This window comes from Pseudonaja textilis, chromosome 13 (genome assembly GCF_049901715.1).
Source record: "Pseudonaja textilis isolate UNSWEBS1 chromosome 13, rPseTex1.2, whole genome shotgun sequence".
Taxonomy (NCBI): Eukaryota; Metazoa; Chordata; class Lepidosauria; order Squamata; family Elapidae; genus Pseudonaja; species Pseudonaja textilis.
Genome location: NC_142002.1, coordinates 8319176 through 8341965, shown reverse-complemented (window position 1 = coordinate 8341965; position 22790 = coordinate 8319176). Strand labels below are relative to the sequence as shown.

Sequence of the window (22790 nt, the reverse complement as noted above, 5' to 3'; positions counted from 1 at the left end):
GGGTGTTTGGCAGCTGGTATGTATTTATGATAGTTGCAGTGTCCCCAGATCATGTGACCTTCCCAGATGACTTTCAACAGGTAAGGTCAATGGGAGAAACCAGACTAAATTAACAGCTCCATGGTTCACTTAATTGCAGTGATAGCTTTACAACCTCGGCAAAAAAAAGCTTGTGAAATCAGGCACAACTCACTTAATATCTGCCTTACTTAGCAACAGAAGTTATTGTCCCACATGGTTGTAAGTAGAGGATCATCCCTACAGTTAGAATAACAGAGTTGGAAGAGTTGGAGATCTTCTAGTCCAATCCCCTGCTTAGGCAGGAAACACTACAACATTTCAGGCATTTTTTTAAAAAAAAACTTCCAGTGTTGGGGAATTCACAACTTCTGGAGGCAAGTTGTTCCACTGATTAATTGTTCTTACTGTCAGAAAATTTCTCCTTAGTTCTAAGTTGCTTCTCTCCTTGATTAGTTTCCACCCATTGCTTCTTATCCTGCCATTAGGTGCTTTGGAGATACAGTTATCACAGACCAAGTGCAAAGATAGATGTGGGACACATGAATCTTTCCAAAAAATGGGAAAGGCAGATGACTTGAAAATCAAAGCTGAATAGTTGCTTCTACTGCTTGGGGCAGTGGTTTCCTTTATCTCATCCAAGGCTGATTTTTCAAACTCAGAGTAGCTGCTGGAAGCCCATCTTTCTGACTTGAACATGACAGATACAGGAAGGAAAGCTCACTCCTTGATTAGTTTCCACCCATTGCTTGTTATCCTACCCTCAGGTGTTTTGGAGAATAGCTTGACCTCTTCTTCTTTTCAAGATCACGTTCAAGATCAAATATTCAAGATCACATTCCCAACATTAGATGGGGAATTAGGTTGCTGTGCTGGTTTTTTTTTTGGGGGGGAGGGGAATATAGTTCTGAACTTTGCATAGAAACTGTGAACCTTCTGGCATCTCAATGTGTAATTTGTTTTTCCTCTCTCTGCTGATAGATGGTAGGAAAATGGGTAGAAATGTGTGCCATCTGATGACAGGCTCAGTGCATCAGATGGAATGTGCTATAATCAACAAACAACATTATACAGCCTTCTATCTTTTTGATGCCACTTGCCTTATTTCCAGATTCCAAAGGGAGAAAATTAGATTTTTGGGGATTTGGTCATCTTGAAATGTTTCTGTTGAAAATTGCAGAGAAGTATCTACTTTAGTTATGCAGCTTGGCATGTCAGAATAAGGAAGCATCAAATTCAACTTGCCTCCAGAAGTTGTGGGTGCTCCAACACTGGAGGTTTTTAAGAAGAGATTGGACAAGCATTTGTTTTTGGGAATGGTATAGGTCAGGGTCTCCTGTTTGACCAGGGGGTTGGACTAGAAGACCTCCAAGGTCCCTTCAACTCTGTTATTCTGTTAAATTCTACTTCCTCTTGTACAAAAAGCCATTAATAGCTACATAGTGCTATTTTTTCAATCCATTTTTTTCTTTTTCTCATACATCAGCAAACATCCAAAAGCCCTTTAAATTAAAAAATGCCATTCATTTAACTAAAAGAATACATCTGCAAATGTTAATGACATAAAAAATAATGGATGCCTTATCATTTCTGTGAAGTTCTGCCTGTTTTTGTTCTTCATTTTTTAGAAAACTTTTTTATACTTGGATTCCAAGCAGGGGGTGCATGACTTCCATCCCACTGCAGGCTTCAAATCTCTTTCAAAAGATGCATGTAGGAAGGGTAGATAAATCTCTGTCAAAAACTAGAATGAATAGTTTTAGCCCCATTATGAAAAGCAACTTTTTTTTCCTTTCAAAAGATCAGCAGGCTTTTTATAGGAAGAGGAATACAGAGGGAGAGAACTTGATCGTTAATAATAGCATGAGATCAATGTATTCCATTCAAACTTTTCTCTGCATTTCAAGCCTAGGCTGAACTGGATATCAAACTTTATACAGTTTGGGAAGACAGGGAAAACAATTTAGCAGCTTTCACAGACCTTACTATGAACCATATGAAGTGGAGAGAGTTGGCCTCAATCCTTATCTGATTTTAAATGAAAATAAGGCTTTGTGTGCCACCAGTTGAAATGTTGACAAAGCCGCCATAAAGGCTGACAGCCAATTTAATGTAATGGTTAAGGAACCAGGGTAGACACCAGGAAATGGGGAGTTCTAATCCCATGTCTAGGAACAAAGCTGGTAGGTGATTTTGACCCAATCAAAGTGCTAGGAAAGAAAAAACAAAAACAAAAACTTCTGAGCCCCAGAAATCTCATAGTGACAAACCACTTCCAAAATTGTACCATGAAAACTGCAGGGACTTGCCCAGGTAATTGCCAGGAGTCCACACTGATTCAAAGGAATCCACCCCCCACAAGAAAAACACCCAATACATGGTGAGTTTCCATTGTCCACAAGCATATTAGGAAAATGTTAAAGGGACACAAGAGTCACAAAATGACCTGTGGGCTTCAGTTTGGAGGAGATGCTGTACTATGAGAAACAGTCTAATGCTTCAGAGCTATCCATGGTCCTGATGACATGACATGCATCAATAGAAGAGAATACAGGTAGTCTCATCCTACAACAATTCATTTAGTAACCATTCAAGGTTAGAACAGCACTGGGGAAAAATGACTTATGACCATTTTTCACAGTGACAACCTTACCAGTATCCCCATGATCATGTGGTCAGAATTCAGATGGTTGGCAACCGGTTCATATTTATGACCATTGCTGCATCCCAAGGTTGTGTGATTTCCCCTTTTGCAACCTTCTGATAAGCAAAGTCAATGGAGAAGCCACATTCATGACTGAGGCAAGAAAGGTTGTAAAATTGGGCAAAATTCACTGAACAAGTGTCTCATGCAACAACAGAAATGTTGGGCTGATGATGTTATGTAGTTTGATATTGAAACCTCAATAATAGCTTGATCTTTTCAATGTGGCATGCCAAAAGTACAATGCCTTCACTGGGGCTTTTCAAGCTGATGGTTCTACCTTATTCTTGCACGTAGGATATGTAAATCTAAATGCAATCTGTAATCTAATATGTAAACTAAAATAGTAGATGTGGTAGAGCCCTGGTAGTGCAGTATTTAGAATACAGTATTGCTGGCTGATTCTGCCAACTGCCAGCAGTTTGATTCCCACCAGCTCAAGGTTGACTCAGCCTTCCATCTTTCTGAGGTTGAGAAAATGAGGATCCAGATTGTTGGGGGAAAGATGCTGACATTGTAAATCAGCCAGAGATGTACTGCCCTACTGTAAAGCACTATGGGGCAATATATAAAGTTTAAGTGCCATTGCTATTATTGCTCTAAGTTAATACTTCTGATATAGATTGCAATCAGGACAGGTTGGGGTGTTGAAAACATCTTCAGGACATGCCCTGTCTGTCCTCTTCATTTTCAAGCATACATGAGGCCATCTTAGCTTTCTTAGAATATGGGCAGCTGTGTGTAGCACAGAATAATGTAATGGCTAGGCTACATACAAGTATATCACTCATCAATCCCTTTAAGTTAATACTGCTGATATAGATTGTAATCAGCGTAGAGAAGAGACCACAGGAAAACTCATTGGCATGGCAGGAGAAAATCAGATTCATCTTCTCTCATTTGGTTCCACTAGCAAAACCAATGTTTTGCAGCCCGCTGTTTATTAATCTGCCCTTCAGTTTATGTGTTTGTTTTGCATTGTCATCTATGCAAACTGGCTTCCCATCCAAATTGTGAGCGATAGTCAATATGGCAACTCAAAATGTAATATAGCAAGGGCAGCCTAATATTCTGCAGCCAGAGAGAGTCTGTTTTTCTAACTCTATTTTTCAGATTCATTTTTGAAAGGAACAAGGGGAGGTATTATCACGGATGAAGCTGTGGGTTTTGATCACTTTTTTTTAAGTGGGGAGAGGATGATTTATTTAGGAATAACTGAATTAGGCACCTTAAGTCTAGGGAAGCCTATAAAGCTATTTTGTTGAGGGGTTTTTTTGAAAGTGAAAATTACTCCTGAATGTTGATGATGCAGATTTCTTGGCTCTAGGGGATTTAGAAGACAGAGAAAAGAAACAGCTGCCCATGTTGTACAGAACAGAAATAAGAAAAATTAGAGTCTTAATATACACCCCTATTTTTGTGTTAGACACAAACACTTTTAGTTTATAAGTCTAAGATGAGGTTTTGTGCTATGCACTTTTCTTACTGTACTCAGGCAACTTTCATCGTAACATCTTCAAAATAATAATAAAAAAGCCTTGGATTTTTGAAATCATTTTTACATAGAGAATGTAATTGCTACTGGCTGCTTATTTCAAGAGACAAAAGAAAAAGACTTTCTACATTTTTTACAGTCTAGCTTCACACAATTAATATTCATGTCAAAGCCCAATTTCAGTTGTTTTCCTTCTCATCTGAGACAAATATTTTGTTTCAAGGGCTGTACGGTGGGATGAAAAAGGAAGTTGCTTGTAACAGCTATTAAGGAACAAAGCAAATGTTCATTTGTTGTTTGGAAGACAATGTTCCAGCCATTTCTTTCTCTTTCCTTTTTTTCTTTGTCCTTTTCTTTCATTTTCTCTCTTTCCCCTTTGTACAACTGAAGGAGAAGTAGGTGTTGCATTCCAAGAATTCAATGGCAATACAAAAAAAAAGGAGATAAATATTCAATATTCAAAATCAGGTAAGGAAATTTAACTCATCTTCAGGCTAGAAACAAATTCAAAGCATTTTCTAGAGCAAAAGAGGTTCATTGGGGAAGAGAAATAGGAAAATAACCAGGCCAATTTAGTTCATGTGTCACCAACAAAACAAACAGATGGCACAATATCTGTTTTTTATGGCAGGGGTCTTTGGGGGAGGAAGCAAAGGCTATGGCCGGTGACGTATGAAGCAAAATGGGCAAAGCTTCTTGATGTACGTCAGATTTGGAAGGCAGTTTCAGAAATAATTCAGGTTTTTCCTTAGGGGAGTGGGGATTAAGTATCTGCTTACATGGCTGTTTTAATGGAAGTTCTTACCCCACCCCCCCAAAAAAGGAAGGTAACTGTGTTCTCGCTTTGCAGCATTTGGAGAGAGAGGACTTTAGGAATTGCAAAATGGGCAGAGTTGGGAATGAAGGAGCAATGGCATTGCAGCTCGCTCATTCATTTATTCATTCATTCATAATATAATTTATAGGCCACCCTAACTCTGTGTGTCTTGCAGTTAAAAGACATTGCACCCCATGAATAAAGCTGTTTTATTTATTGCTGAATTTTGACTCAAAGCAATTGAAACTTGTAGATAAAATAAACACAACTTTATGTAGGAAGGGAGAACAGTTTCCACACTTGTAACAATTACTACCAACCACCCTTCCATCAAGGACCTGTATACTGCATGAGTCAAAAAGTGAGCTGTGAAAATATTTATAGACCCCTCACATCCCGGATATAAACTGTTTCAACTCCTACCTTCAAAATGACGCTATAGAGCACTGCATATCAGAACAACTAGACACAAGGGCAGTTTTTTCCCAAACGCCATCACTCTGCTAAACAAATAATTCCCTCAACACTGTCCAACTATTTACAAAGTCTGCACTACTATTACTGTTAATCTTCTCATCACTCCTTATCACCCATCCCCTCCCACTTGTGACTGTATGACTGTAACTTTGTCACTTGTATCCATACTATTTTTATGGACTGTTTCCTAGTATGATTTGATTGCTTATTGTACCCTATGACTATTATTAAGTATTATACCTTATGATTCTTGACTCTTGATGAATGTATCTTTTCTTTTATGTACACTGAGATCATATGCACCAAGACAAATTCCTTGTGTCTCCAATCATACTTGGCCAATAAAGAATTCTATTCTATTCTATTCTATTCTATTCTATTCTATTCTATTCTATTCTATTCTATTCTATTCTATTGCTACAGTGTGGTTCAACAATATTATCTCCACTATGGTGTTCTATTTCTTATTTTAATTAGAACCAGCCTTTTCTGCCTTAAAGAGGTAGACTTAGGTTCGCATCTGATTCCCCACCATGCAATATTTATACAAGGTAGGTTGGGCTGTGACTCAAATCATGGAATCAGTTCCATGGTTGATTGGGACTTGAACCTGAACTGAAATAATGTCAGGGTGTGGCTTAAGGGAGATTTAAAAACTGCACTTGCTGCATTCTACTACTAGAAGAATACAACTTGAAGGCTACTTAACTACTCTTAATTACCCCCTTTGTCAGTTCGCTACCCCATATTCACTAAGTATTCCTTTTTTATTGAAACAGGTAGGTTTTATTTTCCTGTCTTCTCCAAGACCATCCTAGTCATTAGACACAGATAGGATAATTCTTTCTGAGTAAAGGAGAAAAGCAACATGGCACACACCCTTCAGTTTTCTGCCTGGAGAAGGAAAGGAGATATAACCTACCAATAGAAGAAAATATTTGTAGCTCAGTTGAACTGAGGGGTACTTACTCTGTGAACTTGGTGGTTTCCTTGCAGATATTTCATTATGTCTAGCACTGATGATGTTACTTACTTTGGGCAATGAAGCATCTACAAGAAAACAGCCAAGCTCAGGGAGAACCAAGGATTCCACAGACATTTCATTATCAAACTAGGTAACACCTTTGGTGCTCATTGATGACATTACAGTTTTATAATGAAATGACTGCAAGAAATTCACCAAACTCAGAGAGCACCAAGGACCCAGAGGTAATATATCCTGAAAACTATCGAAGATGGCAATGTCCAACTTGAATAGGTTCGGGAGAGAAAGCTTTAAAAACACAATAAAAAAGAATGTGAGTTTCAAAAATGATTAGCAATAATTGCTGGAAACAGTTGATCAGAGACAATTTAGCATTTGATGAAATAGAGGATGATTATTGATCCCAAAGATGAAAAGATGGAGGAAGCATGAGAAAGAAAATCGAGCAAAATCATCCACAAGGGATGTTCATGGACTTCTTGTGGCTCAGATCATTGGTGAAGGTAGTCAAATTCAATCAAAATTTATGGGCAGGAGCAATTCTAGATTTCAGGAGAATTTCCCAGCCCAATCTAGAAATGATAGTGATGCTTTATGCCATCAACCTTAGCTAGAACTGTCTCTTGACTCAGATAATAGTATAGAAAATATGGCCCATCAGCCATTTATGGGCTGGCAAGACGTTCTCTCTGGTTCTACTTGAGTGCCTAGATAGCTCTTACTTAAACTTTACAACATCTGACCTTTTCAATTATGCCTGCTTAACATTGGAGAAGTGATGGGAATTTACTACTGAACCTCAGGAAATGCAACTCAACTTCAAAGAAATCACCTCAACTGCATCTATAGTTTGAAGGAAAACTTAGCAAGGACAATGGTCCTTACTAGTATAGTAGATGGGAAAATCTAGTATATCAGGAACTGCAGTGGGTCAGATAATGAATACTTATAAATTGTAAAATATTTGTAAGTATTAGAAGGGTAAGGACTGCTTAACTTCATCTCCAAAGGGCATTGCAATTCCTCCAATTTCAGAGTGTTTGGCTCCTGGTTTCTTGCCCCTGATACATGCTACATATTTACTACATATTTATTCAATGAAACCATTCTAAGAAGGCCATAATCTCATAGATTTCCTACTCTGGGCTCCATTTTTTCTCTGAAAGTTATTGAAAAGAAAGGGAAGAGTGGGTGCTCTTCATAATTAACATGCAGCAATGCCTGTCATGCAGGGAGAAGGCATAGTTATAATAACTCAGGAGTCAATAATTCATAAACCCTAATGCATTATTAATCAATTATCAAGGCCCAAATTACATTTAATGAGATTAAGCTGATTGGAGCGCTAAGCTGTTTGAAACATATTGATTTAATCAATGTGCTTAATTAAACTGTGTACATTTTTTCCACACAATCATTAGTTCACAGCGCCCTGCAAAAATGACCATTGCTCACTGCTCCACTTTCTCATTTCTCTGCTGGCGCTGTTAATTGGGAAGAGCCCAGAGAAGCAGCATTTATTGAAAAGAATAGGCCCTTCTTCCTCTTCCAAACATGGATCAAGCAACCCCAGGCATCCTAAGAAATGGATTTTGCTGGAAAGCTACCACTCTGAGCATGCACCAAGCTGAGTTTGCTATTTCCATTAATATATCATGACATTTTCTAGGAAAGATATGGGTTTTTTTAAATTGTGTGGAGGTTAACCCAATGACTATGGGTGACATGTAAAACTGCAAATCCATCAAGACAGTAGTACTCATTAAAGTTAGCATAATTTTCTATCAGAGGAGAAGGAGTAGAAATGCTAAGCTACACGTAGACTTAATTCAGTACCAGCCCTTTGAGGTACACCAGACAAGAAGCACAATAATGGAACACAACGTTAACCAAATGTTGCAAGTTAGAAAGTATTTCTCCCTTCTTTTTCTTTTGCTCTTCAAAAAACTTTTGGAGGGCCCCTTCTGAAACTTCTCCTATGCTCTTCCTCTTTTTGTGGACTCAGATAACTTTTTCATGTTGATTTGTTAGTGTGTGGTTCTTCCTCCTGCCTCCCAGGGTCATCCCTACATACTATTACACGTACTGATTTTTAACTGAGAATCTCCCTCATTGCTTACAAATAATGTCCCTGTGATTATACCCCTGTAGTCTTTGATTTTCCAAACAAGTTTCTCAAATGAAAACTGTAGGACTTGGATATAAAAAGGATTATCCTTTCTTCCATTGTACCGAATTCATTCATAGAAGCTGTTAAATGCCTTGTTAAATGCCTTGAGAAGAATGGTATGGAAGCAGAGGTAGTATTGAGCAGGTTCTGACCAGTTCTGGAGAACCAGTAGCAGAAATTTTGAGTAGTTTGGAGAACTGGCAAATATCACCTCTGACTGGAGATTTTACAGTATCCTTCCCCTGCCACACCCACCAAGCCACGCCCACAGAACCAGTAGTAAAAAAAAAATTGACCCCCATCACTGCTAACAAAAGGTAACCAGGCTTATATTTTGAGAAAATAGCAGGATCTAGCTTGCTTTGTTTGATCTTTGAAGTTAAGCTGGGTCCACCTAGGTTAGCTTTTGGCTCAAGTGAAAAGTAAAAAAATACAAGCAGGAAGAAGGTGATAGCAAATTTCTTCTAGGTTATTGCCAAGAACACTGAATGGTCCATGTAGTTATAAGGAGTCAAGCTAGATTTAAGGACATCTTCATCCTTGTTTATTCAGTTTGTGTTAGAATTATCCCATGTTCTTATAATTTTTCATAATGGGGGCAGAACCTCCTTGATATTTAATGAAATCCAAATGTAAAGAAAACTACAAAATTCTTCCTTTCAGGCAGATAGCTTACAAAGCTTAGCTATTACAATTCTGGCATCCCACAATATTTAGCTTTGTTTAAAAAAATATTGAAACAGAGTTTGTTTTATTGAGCCTGAAAAGACTCGTGGTGGTTACCCGTGTAAATAAGTGATAAAACATAAAATTTTAAATCCATAACAATAGTAATACGAAAAGCCTAAAAATAAAGTAAATTAAAAAAACAGGACAATGGAAAGCATCAATGCAATCTATTCAGTGCAGCTTCCACCCCCATCATCTCCTTTTTGTAAGACCCTTATATAGCAGGAATACAATATACAATTTTGCAGTATCCTTGAATAGAGACTTGGGGAGAATTTTGTTGAGTGCTAGAGTTGGTGAGAATTTTCTTTTGTTCATTTTGGAGAAGAAATGACCAAAGTATACATATTTCTTCACAAATGGAATCCAGGCAGCTCAACATTTTTTTAATTTTTTTTTAAAAAATGCAAATACAGGAAGAAAGTTAACAAAGCTTCGGCTGTCATGCAGCTGAGAAAAAATAAGTTCCCTCTGGGAGGGAGGTTGCCAAATTTCAGCAGAGCACTTGCAAATGCTGCAGGATTAAAATTCATGGTGTGAGGGGGGGCGGGTGTTGTGTTCTCTGTCAAATACAGAAAGCCTGAATGTATGTGCATCAAGGTGGGTTTTTTTTCCCCTTAACAGGATTCATTTTGAAAATTCCTAGTCGGGCAAGGATGAGGGGTCAAGTGAGAAAATAGCCTTGAGTTCTTGCACAGCTACAAGAGGTATAAGCCTGACACCCCACCCCACCCCCCACACACATACATAGTACCAAGGTCCATGAAACCTTACCTGTTTGCTCCAAGGGAAGGCAGTCTGTGGAGATTCTTGTAATATAGACAGAAATCAATAAAATAACTGACTTGAATCTTTTACAACTGAATCTAATTGCTTGTATCTAAACACATAGTGTACACACTTGCACACTTATACATACATGAAAAGGTACACATAGAAGCTTTTGGCACCACCAGTAGCCCTTATGAAATGCAGATGAATTACCTCACAGTTTTTAAACTCAACAGGCTACACAGCAACCATTCTTTTTTTTTTTTTTCTAACATGATCATTAAGTGTTTGGCTCAGTGACAGTTTAATTTTTCCCATCGGTGCAGTTTCTATAAGATGCAGCCTGAGCACAATGCATAATAAAGTGTTACACTTTTCATAACAAAATAGTTCTGGGTAGGATCTCTATTTTCGTTTATAAGCAAGAGCCCCTCACAGACATTTGCTTGACTTCGAGGTCCCAAATGGGTCATTGAAGAGGGGGCATAAGATAATGGGTGCAGAATGGAATGACCAAATTGACTTTCTGGGAAGCCTAGTCAGCACAAGAACATTTGAGAGACCAAGCTCAATTAATTCTAAGAGGGCTCTTCTTCTGTTTCTAGAAACAGAATGACATTTTAATAAGCAGGCTCAGGTAGCTTGTGAGAATTGATCCATATCTCTAGAATTAGAAAAGGGCTGTGGCTCTGGGATGTATAAAACATACACTCCTCATAAGAGTTGAACATTAGAGTGGTTTGTTTCTCCTCTTGCCTGTGTTCTGTTGGTGATAAGGAATAACCAATTATTGCAGAAGCTAAGTAGAACAATAGGCAAACTCAAGCAGAAATTGATGTTTTACGCCACCAGGACACCAATGGCAGGTCCAGTCTAGGACATCTAGTAACAGAGCCCAAGCAGCTTGGTCTGTATACCACTGGAGAAACTCCAGTTAATCTACTGTGTGTCTTGCTGAGCCAAAGGTGCTTTTCCAAAAGACAACTTGGTTTTTTCCTTGGTTTTTTCCTTGAAAATGTTTCACTTCTCATCCAAGAAGCTTTTTGGATGAGAAGTGAAATGTTTTCAAGGAAAAAGAATCAAGAAAGTCCAGATGCCTTTTGGAAAAGCATCTTCGGGACAATCTTGACCTGGGTGATTGAGAATCTCCATAGACTCAAGTCTTGATGAACTGCAATGCCTGTTTCAAAATGTCTTGAAAGTATAAGTATAGGTAAGCTGAGATAGGTCTTTCAACCAGGGACACTTTAGATATTTTAAACAGTTCTTTGGCATAAGAAAAATAATAGTTTAATTCTCCCAGACCATAGAGGAAAGCAAGTTAGACAGAGCTTTGAGGGACCTCAGCCTTAGCTATTAACACCAAGAAACTCATCAGCCAGAGGCAATTTTCCACCAACTTCTGAAACCCAGATTCTATAGCTTCATTGAGGTTTCTTGCCCTATGAGATCACCTTCTGACTTGTTCTCTGGGAAACATGTTTGGCCTGCCTGAATGCTCTCTCTGATACTCAAATTATTTATCCATTTAGAAGTTACTTATCCTCTTTATAAGTTTGGGCAGCTTACAAGATACAATGGGCGGAAAAACCATTTTAAAATGTAGTTTACATTTGCTTTAGGCACTATACTTCCCCATACGTTTGTATCTTTGCAAACCATTCTGATCTCTACCATATTCCATCACAGTTTCCTGTGTTGCCTTTTATTCTTTAAACTTTTCACTTCCCTCTATTTGGGTGAGCAAAAAAACTGGATGTCAGAGCTTGAAAATCATGTTGCTTATCCAATAACCTCTCTTCTCCCATAGGTGGAACAGGATGTTGTCTCATATATTGAAATAAAATGTGAAGGACAGTTCAGCTAGTTTGTGTACACAAGAGACGCCACTTCCACCTTCATCCCAGGATGAAAAAAGTTTCATTTATTTATTTATTATTAAATAAATTTGTAGAGCTGAGGTGGTGCAGTGGTTAGAATGGAGTACAGCAGGCTACTTCTGCTGACTGCCAGCTTCCAGTAGTTCGAGTCCCAGCAGGCTCAAGGTGGACTCAGCCTCCCATCCTTCTGAGGTGAGTAAAATGAGGACCCAGATTTTGGGGCACAATAGGCTGACTCTGTAAAATGCTGAGAGAGGGCTGCAAAGCACTGTGAAATGGTATATAGGTGCTATTGCTATTGCTATATCATGACTCCATGATAGCTGCTTTTTTTTTTAGTCTAACCATACTATAGAAGTCAGATATGCATTGGTAATAATGCCATATGGGATTTAGAAATGCCCCCCCCCCCATCACTTCTTGCCTGCACTCCAAAACCTATTATCCTCAGCAATGAGGATAATAGTCTCATGAATTCACAACCAATGTGCCTTAATAAATATATAGATGTAGGCAAGCAATCCATTTATAAAAGCTGAAAAATTAAATTATTTCCCAGCTTGGTTATCTATAAATATTGTGTATCTATGTAAAGAATTCTCTAAGGAAGCAATATCAGGCTGAGTTCACATATCATGTTAAACCAGGATGTTCAACATGATTTACTGAATAAATCTTAATTGGCTAAATTTGCATAGCATGCTAAAGTAAGAATCAGGGTTATAAGCCAAAATAGATTGTGTTCATAGATTATGTGAAATCCAAATCATATTTAACACAATGAGTGAATCCAAGCTTAACTCTAAAATAAAATAGGAAAAGATGTAATCCCAGAAAGAGAAAAGAATCACACCATTCATTAGGAGCTGAAAGGGTTGAAGATGGATCAATAATAATAATAAAAACAGAATTGCTAGTAGCACCTCTACTTCTCCTGTACCAGATACCAGCCGGTGTCCACATGGCCAATTGTCAAGTAGCAAAGACTAATCTGAAAACATTTCCATTCCTTCTTCTATCAACAAGACCTTTCCACCTCTATTGCATTTTTGCAAATCTGAGCCGCATTTATCGTTTTGAAACATACAAAAGAAACCTTTCATAACAATTTCCTTGTTCTGTAAATTAGAGAACATCTACAAAGTCAAAGCAAATAAATCAAAGGTTCCAAAAGCTGTAATTCTCTGTGTTGCTTCAATGAAACAAAAATGAAGATAATTCTTTCTGAAGCTACCGTGTTTGACAGTATCTTCTTCTTTTTTCTTTTTTTCAATATTGAATAAAAACTATTTTTAAAAGGAGATACTTTTGAAGTCTTGCTCCAATGCAAGTCTGAACATGACATGGTCTTTCATTTTTGTCCCATATTGCCCAATAAAAACAAATAGTCTGCATTATTGCAACAAATCTATGCCTACCTTACATTGAATTATATTTAACTACCGGTATATAGTGACAGCTGCTGAATGGATATTTGTTCCTGAAATAACTGTCCTTCATATAGATCTTTCACACCAGGAGGCAAACCAATGACTTATTTGATAGTTTTAGCCACCATTGTTTAACATGGCTGTTGAATAAACTGGAACTACATAGTTCCAGTTTAAGTCACAAAGCACAATAGCTAGGTTCATGCAGAATACTGAACGACAATCAATCCAGATAACTCTGTCATGGAAAGTATGAATCAGATCCACACCTTTCCCTTTCTGCAAGCACATATTCAAGAATTCTCTCAAAAATGAGCTTTTCTCAACAGCAATGAAAATGGATGAGCCATGTCAACCCAGCTCATGGTTTTACTGGATGCCATTTATGACATTCAGATGTAGGTAACTTGAGATCTAGAGAGGGTTGAGAAAGAACCAAATGAAAGAAGTGACTTACGGAACTGCTCCAGGTCATTCCTGCTTTCCGATTGAGGCATGGCAGTGATGGTAAGCAGTGGGCACGCATTTCCCGCTAGAGTGTAGCAAAGGATTTGCCTCTTGAAGAAGATTTTTTTTGTATTCCTGGTTTGCTCCAAGATGTCAAGGTGAGACTGTAAAAATGGAAACATGAAAATGTAATAATTTACAAAATGTCCTGCTGGGAGAAACTATCTAATCCAACACCTTTTATAGATATGCAACTGGAAGACTCAGATCCATGGGCAGACATCTCATTGAGGCCAATGACACGAGCAAATTGAGGACAACTAACTAACTAACTTCCCTTCCCTTCCTTCCCTTCCTTCCCTCCCTCCCTCTCTCTTTCTCCTATTCTTGTTTGTGAACAATTTCCTTGTGTGAACCCTAATTTCAACATTATTAGAATAGGAAGCAAGAAAATGAGCTTAAATAATGGGAACACACCATAAACAATTATACGAACTACTGTATTTTCTTATTTAGAGGTTTCTTGACTGCTTGTTGATGAATCATGGAATACAGCTACCTAAGTCAGGTTTTCACTATCAGCCTGTCTTAACAATGCACAGATGTTGAACTACAACTGCCCAAATCTTCTAACCAGACTGTTACCATCTTAGTAGACATGCTTCAATTGTACTATCCACACTCCTGGATTACAGACAAGTTGACAAGCCAAGTGGTACCTGAGCATCAGAGGCTGCAGAAAGAGACAACATCTACTCTGAGGGGTCTTTGATGCTCCTGCTTGAACAGGGGGCTGGAGTAGAAGACCTCCAAGGTCCCTTCCAGCTCATTCTATTCTATTCTACATTCTATTTTATTCTCTCTGGGCTTTGTTGTTTCCTTGCAGACATTTCATTATCCAAACTAGCCAACATCATTAGAGGAATCACTTCTTATTAGCATTCTTGACAAATGTATCTTTTTTTTTTATGTACACCAACAAGCATATGAAGCCAAGTCTAATCACACTTGGCCAATAAAGAATTCATTCATTCATTCATTCATTGATAATGTCACCTAGTTTAGGTAAGGAAACATCTGCCAAGAAAACAACCCAGCTCAGAGAACTCCAAGGACTTCTTGTTTGAACCCTGAGCTATAAATATTCTTCTTCTTTTTTTTGATAACATACTCTGTATCTCTCATCACCCAATCTGCACAGATCCTGCTGAAAAGAAGCAAAACCAATGACAGTTGAACAACCTGCACAATGTGGGGATTGTGAATCATAGCCATTTCATCTACCTCTAGTGTCTTCTCCCTGCCCTAAAACCCAAGATGAGAGTCACTTAAACTACCTATTCACTGTAGCTGCAGGAGTGAGCAGAAAAATGATTTTATTAGTTCTGTTCCTTTGGGTGATTCTCTGCTTCTGGCTTTCTCTTGGTGCACCTCCTTGACCTTGACCACCTTGAAAGTGGACTGTAGAAGAAATGTTTTTGCATGTAGGAAAATCTTTGGTTCAGGCCCTGCCATCTTCAATATGAAAAAAAAATCAGGGAAAAAAAACATAAATCTGCCTGAAATACTTGGTATTACCAGTCATAGTTAAAAAATATTGGATTAGACTGAATCAAAGGTCTGTCCTTCTGCACTGTTGTTGTTTAATGAAAAGATGGAGCTTTCAGCTTGCATGGGCAAGCAAGGATGTATCAGCAGTTATTTGAAGTTATCATGCTGAAGAAAAAAACAATTGGTTTCTGACTCAAAGAAATGGTACAATTCAATGCCAGTCTTTCATGCGGTTTCTTCTCAGTGTGCTGTAAATATGTCTGCCATTATTAAATGCATATTAGATTGTGTTCTGTCTCGCCTGTATCCACAGGTGAGAATCCAAAGTTCAAATATTCAAGCAAAAAAAAAAAACCAGACCCAAAAGAGTTGTCTCTTTAATTAATCCTTGGCTGGACGTCTCTTTTCTAATTGAGATTGATGTCTCAATCTTCTCCTAGTCCTAGCATCCTAGGACTAGCATCCTAGTCCTAACATCAAGCCAGCATCCGGCAGTTTCATCATTGCTTGAAGCCTCTGGCACACTTTCCTGATTAACAGTTAACACCTGAGGTGCAATCAGGGAGGGAGTTCCAGAAAAGGAAGACACCTCTGAAACTTCTAATAAATCAGGCTCATCTCTCAGATTCAACTCCTCCTCCTCCCCCAGACTCCTCTCAACGTTGCTCAGCAATGCAGGCTCGAATCTCAATGCAAGACCTTCTTCATCACTCGAGCCTACATCTGCTGACTGACCTGGTTCAAATCTCGGAGGCACAACACTATCCCTCACTGCAGGGCCCTTCCCCTGAGTCTGATGACCCAGATGCGGTTTCAATGGGAAGTGTTCATGGAACCTCCGGATAAGGTCCGGAGCACAAACCGTGGAAGCATCCACCCAAGAGAGAACCTCCGATCCATTCACCAGCTGCCTGACAAAGTATTGAAATCTCCCCTTCAGCCAACAAGAATCCTGAACGCTGACAACCGTGTCATCAGCGGCGGTCTCATTGCTGGGTACCAATGGAGAAGCTGTACCTTCAGGAGAATGGAGTGTAAACGAAGGGGAGTCAGGAACCAGAAGGAACAGTGGAAGACAGGATGAATGTGCATGGAGTGCGGTAAGGTGAGTCGATACGCAACGGGATTGATGACCGCCTCAATAGGGAATGGACCAATGAAGCGGTGGTCCAACTTCTTAATCGGGCGATCGACCCGAAGGTGCTTTGTGGATCACCACACCTTGTCACCCACAGCTAGCAGAGGTGTCACCCGATGTGAATGATCTGCAAACCGTTTGTAGTCCTCCTTCGCCCATTCCAGTTGTTGCGCCACTAATCGGTGAACCGACTGCAACTCCTCAAGAAATTCTTGCATTTCTGGGACAGGGGAGTCCACAATTGATAACGGGAAAAATCATGGATGGTAGCCCACGTTCGCATAAAACGGCGTTACATGAGTAGATGTATGCTGCGAATTGTTAAAGGCAAACTCCACCAAAGGGAGGTAAGTCACCCAATCGTTCTGTCAATGGTTGACAAAACATCTCAGATATTGGATGAGGATGCCAATCACTTTTTCAGTCCCACCATCGGTCTCCAGATGGTGCGCCGACGCCAAACACACCTGCACTTGTAATGCTGTCATGAGGTTCTTCCAAAACTGAGCGGTAAACTGGACACCGCGATCTGAAACCACCCTGTCCGGCAGACCATTTAAGTGGAAAACATGCTGCAGAAATAACTGGGCAGTAGTGTGGGCCAATGGCAACTTCTGAGAAGGGATAAAATGAGCCATCTTGGTGAACATGTCAACTACCATGAGTACCGTCATATAACCTGACGATGAGGGCAAGTGCGTCATAAAGTCCATGGAGATCGCCCCCATGGTCTACCCGGAGTCAGAAGCTGTTGAAAGAGTCCAGGAGGCACACCCGACGTGGCCTTCGCTTATCGACACGTAATACAAGAGGCAGCATAAGAAAAGACGTCATGTCAGACTCGAGGCCACCAAAAAGTCCGTGTGACTAGGTGAACAGTTTTAAAGAAGCCAAAATGGCCAGCAGCAGGATTGTCATGACATTGAGTCATGATGAGGGCTCTAAGCATCCTGGTGGGTACGTACAATAGTCCTTGATGCCGTAGCAAGCCCTCCTCTAGAATCCATGGGGAGTCAGGTCCAATTTCCCCCATTTTTGCTGTGACCAAGCATCTACGCACTGCGCCTCTCTTACTCGAGCCCTCAAATCCACCGTGTCCTGAATAACAGCCAAAGATTCCGGTGGGAGGACCATACGTGGAGGAAGAGGGTCCTTGGGACTATGGTACTCAGGTTTACAAGATAGAGCATCTGCTCTCTGATTTTGTCCACTGGAAACGTATGTGACTGAAAAGTTGAACCTAGCGAAGAACAACGACCACTGGATCTGTCATTGGTTCAACTTCTTGGCAGTGGACAAATGTTCCAGGGTACGGTGATCTGTCTGAACCTCCACCTTGTGCCGAGCCCCCTCCAGATGATGTCGCCAAGTCTCGAACGCAGCCTTGATGGCCAGCAACTCCTTTTCCCAAATGGTATAATTGCGCTCAGAAGTTGTGAGCTTCCTTGAATAATATGTGCACGGGAAAAGAGGTGCGCCCTCTGTTGGGGCTTGTAGCAACACTGCCCCAATAGCTACGTTGGAGGCATCTGTCTCGACCACAAATGGACGATTCAGATCAGGATGCCTCAATATAGGTTCGGCAACGAAGGCTTTCTTTAGAGCCTCAAAAGCCTGTTGCTGCGGGGCCCCCCACTGGAACGGGACCTTCTTGCGAAGGAGCTGGGTGATGGGATCTGTCAGCTTGGCAAAATCTGGGATGAAGGTCGTGTAGTAATTAGCGAACCCCAAGAGACGTTTCATGTCCTTTACTCGATGAGGGGGTCCCCAACTACACAAGGCCTCTACTTTCCTGGGGTCTATGGCAATGCCCTCGGGAGAGATGATATGCCCCAAGAACTCTATGGAAGTTTGAAAAAAGAGGCATTTCTCCAGCTTCGCATAGAGTTTATGCTCCCGAAGACGAACTGATCAAGCATCTCCTGCAAAATGTCATTCATTAGATGCTGGAAGACCGTGGGGGCGTTGGTCAATACAAACGGCATTACGGTGTATTCAAAATGTCCGTATCGGGTGCCAAACGCCGTCTTCCACTCATCCCCCTTGCGCATCCGCACCAGGTTGTGGGCCCCTCGAAGATCGAGCTTAGTGAAAATACTGGCCTCCCACAACTGCTCCATCAGCTCTGGAATGAGCGGCAAGGGATAACTATTCTGCACCACAAGGTTCAACCAGCGGTAGTCACAGCATAAAAGCAAATCCCCCATCTTCTTTTTCACAAAAAGGATGGGAGCAGAAAGAGGAGACGAGGATGGTCTGATAAATCCCTGGGCCAAGTTCTTATCCAGGAAATCTCGGAGAGCAGGCAATTCGGGCTCAGACATGGAATATAGACGACCCTTGGGCAGTGGGGCATCAGGTAGAAGGTCCATGGGACAGTCATAGGCTCGATGTGGTGGTAACTGATCCGCCTCCTTCTCACTGAAAATGTCGGAGAAGTCCAAAAACTTCGATGGTATGGAAACAGCGGGGGTGGTGATGTCCTGGCCAGCACAGATATGTCTCAGATGATCCACGCACTGGAGACTTGGGAAGGAAATGATGTTCTGCACCCAAGCCACCAAAAGATCATGAAATCGTAGCCAGGACATGCCAAGAACCAAAGGGAGATGGAGGTCCGAGGTGATATAGAAGCTAATCGCCTCCTCGTGGTCTCTGATAACCAAACGCAGTGGCTGGGTAGCAAAGCGAATGGGCCCCGACCTAAGCTCACGCCCGTCAATGGTTTCCACCTTGATGGGCGGTTCCACAGCAGCCAAAGGGACATCAAAGTGGGTTGTGAAGGCCCGGTCCATAAAACTAGTAGTAGCCCCTGAGTCCACCAATGCAATCGCAGGAATCCGCTCCTTCCGGGACTGTAGGAAAACCTGCGTGTCCAAAAGTAAATGCCTGGGAGGACCAAAGTTCACCTCAGCCACTTTGGGTTGTGGTGGGATATGTCCCCGACCTAAGGTTTCCCCGAGGTCGGGCCCACCCCATTTCCCAATGGCCCAGGATTCGATTTCTGGCACTGGTCTTCATGTCCCCCTCTGTTTACAAGAACTGGCAAAATGTCCTGGCCCCCCACAATAAAGGCACAAACCTCCCTGGAAACTTCGTGAGCGTTCCTGCGCCGTCAACCGCGGGCGGAGTGCACCCAACTCCATTGGCTCCTAGTCCTAGTCACAGTATTGCGGGATACCAAGGGCGCGGGTTATACTGGAGGTTGTGGCCGTGAGTGAGAGGGCGGTTCCGGAACTGGTTGTTTGCTCTTGCGTTGATGAAGCTGGGCGTCAATAAGTAGACATTGTATGACAAACGCATCCAGGGTTAGAGCCCGCTCCACATGCACCAGCTCATCTTGGATGTCATCAGCCAAGCCTTCCTGAAAGGCATCCATGTGGGCTGACTCATTCCAAGTAGAGTCCATGCAGAGCAGACGAAACTCCGCAATGAATTCTTGCAAAGGACGTTTCCCCTGACGAATGTCCTTCAAGCGTCTGGCCACAGTTTGACTTTTAATGGGATTCTCAAACATGACACGTAATTGCTGCTGGAAACCCTGGTAGTCATTTAATAAAGGGCTATCTTGTACCAGCAGAGGAGTAGCCCATCTAGCAGCTGGACCTGATAAGAGGCTACTAACAAACCCCACCCTAGCCCGGTTGTCAGGAAAGTCTTCAGGCCATAAGGACATGAATAATTGGCACTGTCGCATAAACGCCGGAAACATATCAGTCTGTCCCGAGAATTTATCCAGCACAGATACCGGGCATTTCCTAAGGGGGGGAGCTGGGGGAGCCACAGGAGTCTGTAACTGTGCAGCATGATTAACCAGTTGAGTTACCTGTTGTTGTAAGGCCTGGTTAAGCTGTAAAAGTTGATCAATTTGTTGTTGCTGCTGTTGCTTAAGTTGTGTTTGGTCCATCTTGGTCATAAGATGGAGTAGGGCTCGAAGCAAAAATGTTCTGTCTCACCTGTATCCACAGGTGAGAATCCAAAGTTCAAATATTCAAGCAAAACAAAACCAGACCCAAAAGAGTTACTGCTCTGTTTTCACAGTCCTTGGCAGTCTTCCTGGAATCTATCTGGCAAGTCTGAATTGTCCATAAATCACAATGGCCTCTTCAAACGTATTTTTCTGAATCCAAAAAGCACTTTGCTTCGAGCGGGGGAGAGGCATTGCCACGCTCCTTATACATCCCCTGAAGGGGCGTGTCAGTCTCTTTAATTAATCCTTGGCTGGACGTCTCTTTTTTAATTGAGAAATCTTCTCCTAGTCCTAGCATCAAGCCAGCATCCAGCAGTTTCATCATCGCTTCAAGCCTCTGGCACACTTTCCTGATTAACAGTTAACACCTGAGGTGCAATCAGGGAGGGAGTTCCAGAAGAGGAAGACACCTCTGAAACTTCTAATAAATCAGGCTCATCTCTCAGATTCAACTCCTCCTCCTCCCCCAGACTCCTCTCAAAGTCGCTCAGCAATGCAGGCTCGAATCTCATGAATGTATAATTTTTTTAAAAAAAAACTTGTTTTACTCTATTCACTATAATTGAGGTAAATAATTTATAATCAGCGTTTAAAAGTGAAATTGGTCTATAATTATTGATATATCTGGCATCTACATCCTCCTTCGGAATTAACGAAATCAACACCCCACTCCATGAGTCTGGCATTTTGGCTGCCAAAAGTACTTCATTAAACACTTCCAGCATCAGTGGCCCTATTAACTCTATTGTAGCTTTGTACAATTCTACTGGAATCCCATCTGGACCAGGGGATTTATTATTACTTTGGTTCTCCATTGCAGATTTCAACTCAGACCATGTAATATCCTTATTTAATAATTCTTTCTCTCCTTCCCCTATTGTTTTATCATTCGTATTCTCCAGATAAGTTCTTATTTTGTCTTCATTGATTTCTTCTTTTTTATATAATCTTTGAAAATAGTTTAATATAATATCTTTTTTCTTCTCAATCTCATGTTTTGGTATGCCTTTCTCGTCTATTAGTTGGTGTATCAGTCTCTTTTCTTTTTCTTTTTTAAGATAGCCATCTTCCTGGTTTATTAGCGTGTTCAAAATAATTTTGTTTGGACCTTCTCAAACTAACTTCTATTTTATCTTGTTCAATTAAATTCAGCTTATGTTTGGCTAATATTAACTGGTTTTGTATTCCTTGGATCTTAGGGGTTTTTTGTAATTGTATTTCTAAGTCTTTGATTTGTTGTTGTAATACGTTTTGTCGGGCATAAGTTCTCTTGTTTCTCATAGCATTATAGGAAATTGTTGTACCTCTTATAATTGCTTTCATAGTATCCCAAATATTCTGTTCTGAAGTTGTTTCATTATTATTATCTTTTAGAAAATAGTTTAGCTCCTCTTTCAGCTTATTGATATACTCTTCTTCATTTACTATTTGGGTATTTAGTGTCCATCTTTTTTTTTATTCCTCTCCTGTCTCTCCAAATTAGCTGTATTGGGTTGTGGTCAGCCCATTCATTTGGTAGGATTTTAATTTCTTGTATTTCATTAGCCAAATCCAAATCCATCCAAGCCATATCTATTCTAGTCCAAGTCTTATGTGGATTGGAATAGTATGTAAATTGTTTCTGTTCCAGGTTCCATTCCCTCCATAAATCTTTTAAATTTAACTCTTTCATCATTTCCTTACATGCCACAGAAAGTTCCCTTTTCCCCTTCTTGTTTTTTCCCATATTACTTATGGTCTTTTTGGTAGTCTGCAATGGAGTTAAAATCGCCAATCAAGCAAATGTTCCTTTTTTCAAAGCCTACTATTTTTTGGTGGAGGTGTTTAAAAAATTTCCCTTGGTCTTCATTTGGGGCATAGATTGCTACAAGTAAAAATGTGATGTGGTTTATCCAAACTTGTATAACCAGAGTTCTTCCTTCGGGAACCGACCAGGCTTGAATCTCAATGCCAGATCTTCTTCATCACTTGAGCCTACATCTGCTGACTGACCTGGTTCAAACCTCGGAGGCACAACACAATTGTGAAGAGTTTCCAAGTCAGTTTCCATATGGAATTTTATTGCCTTTCCAAATGCCTAGTGCAGGTAATTGAGTTCCTGAGTTGCAAAAGCACTTAGATTTCATTATTGCTCTGAAAACAAAAAGGGGGAAGATGCACCCACGACACCTACACACACCTACACACACCTACACACACACACACACA

At 40.5% G+C, this 22790-nt stretch overlaps 1 protein-coding gene across 2 annotated transcripts in view; it reads right to left on the bottom strand.

Moving 5' to 3' along the window:
* AGBL1 (AGBL carboxypeptidase 1) overlaps positions 1 to 22790 on the bottom strand; it is a 508769-nt gene that overhangs the window by 326752 nt on the left and 159227 nt on the right. For both annotated transcript variants that reach the window (XM_087941340.1, XM_087941342.1), the window contains exon 17: positions 13934 to 14087. In XM_087941340.1, coding sequence (XP_087797466.1) covers positions 13934 to 14087 — 154 coding nt within the window. The remainder of the gene's footprint in view (positions 1 to 13933; positions 14088 to 22790) is intronic.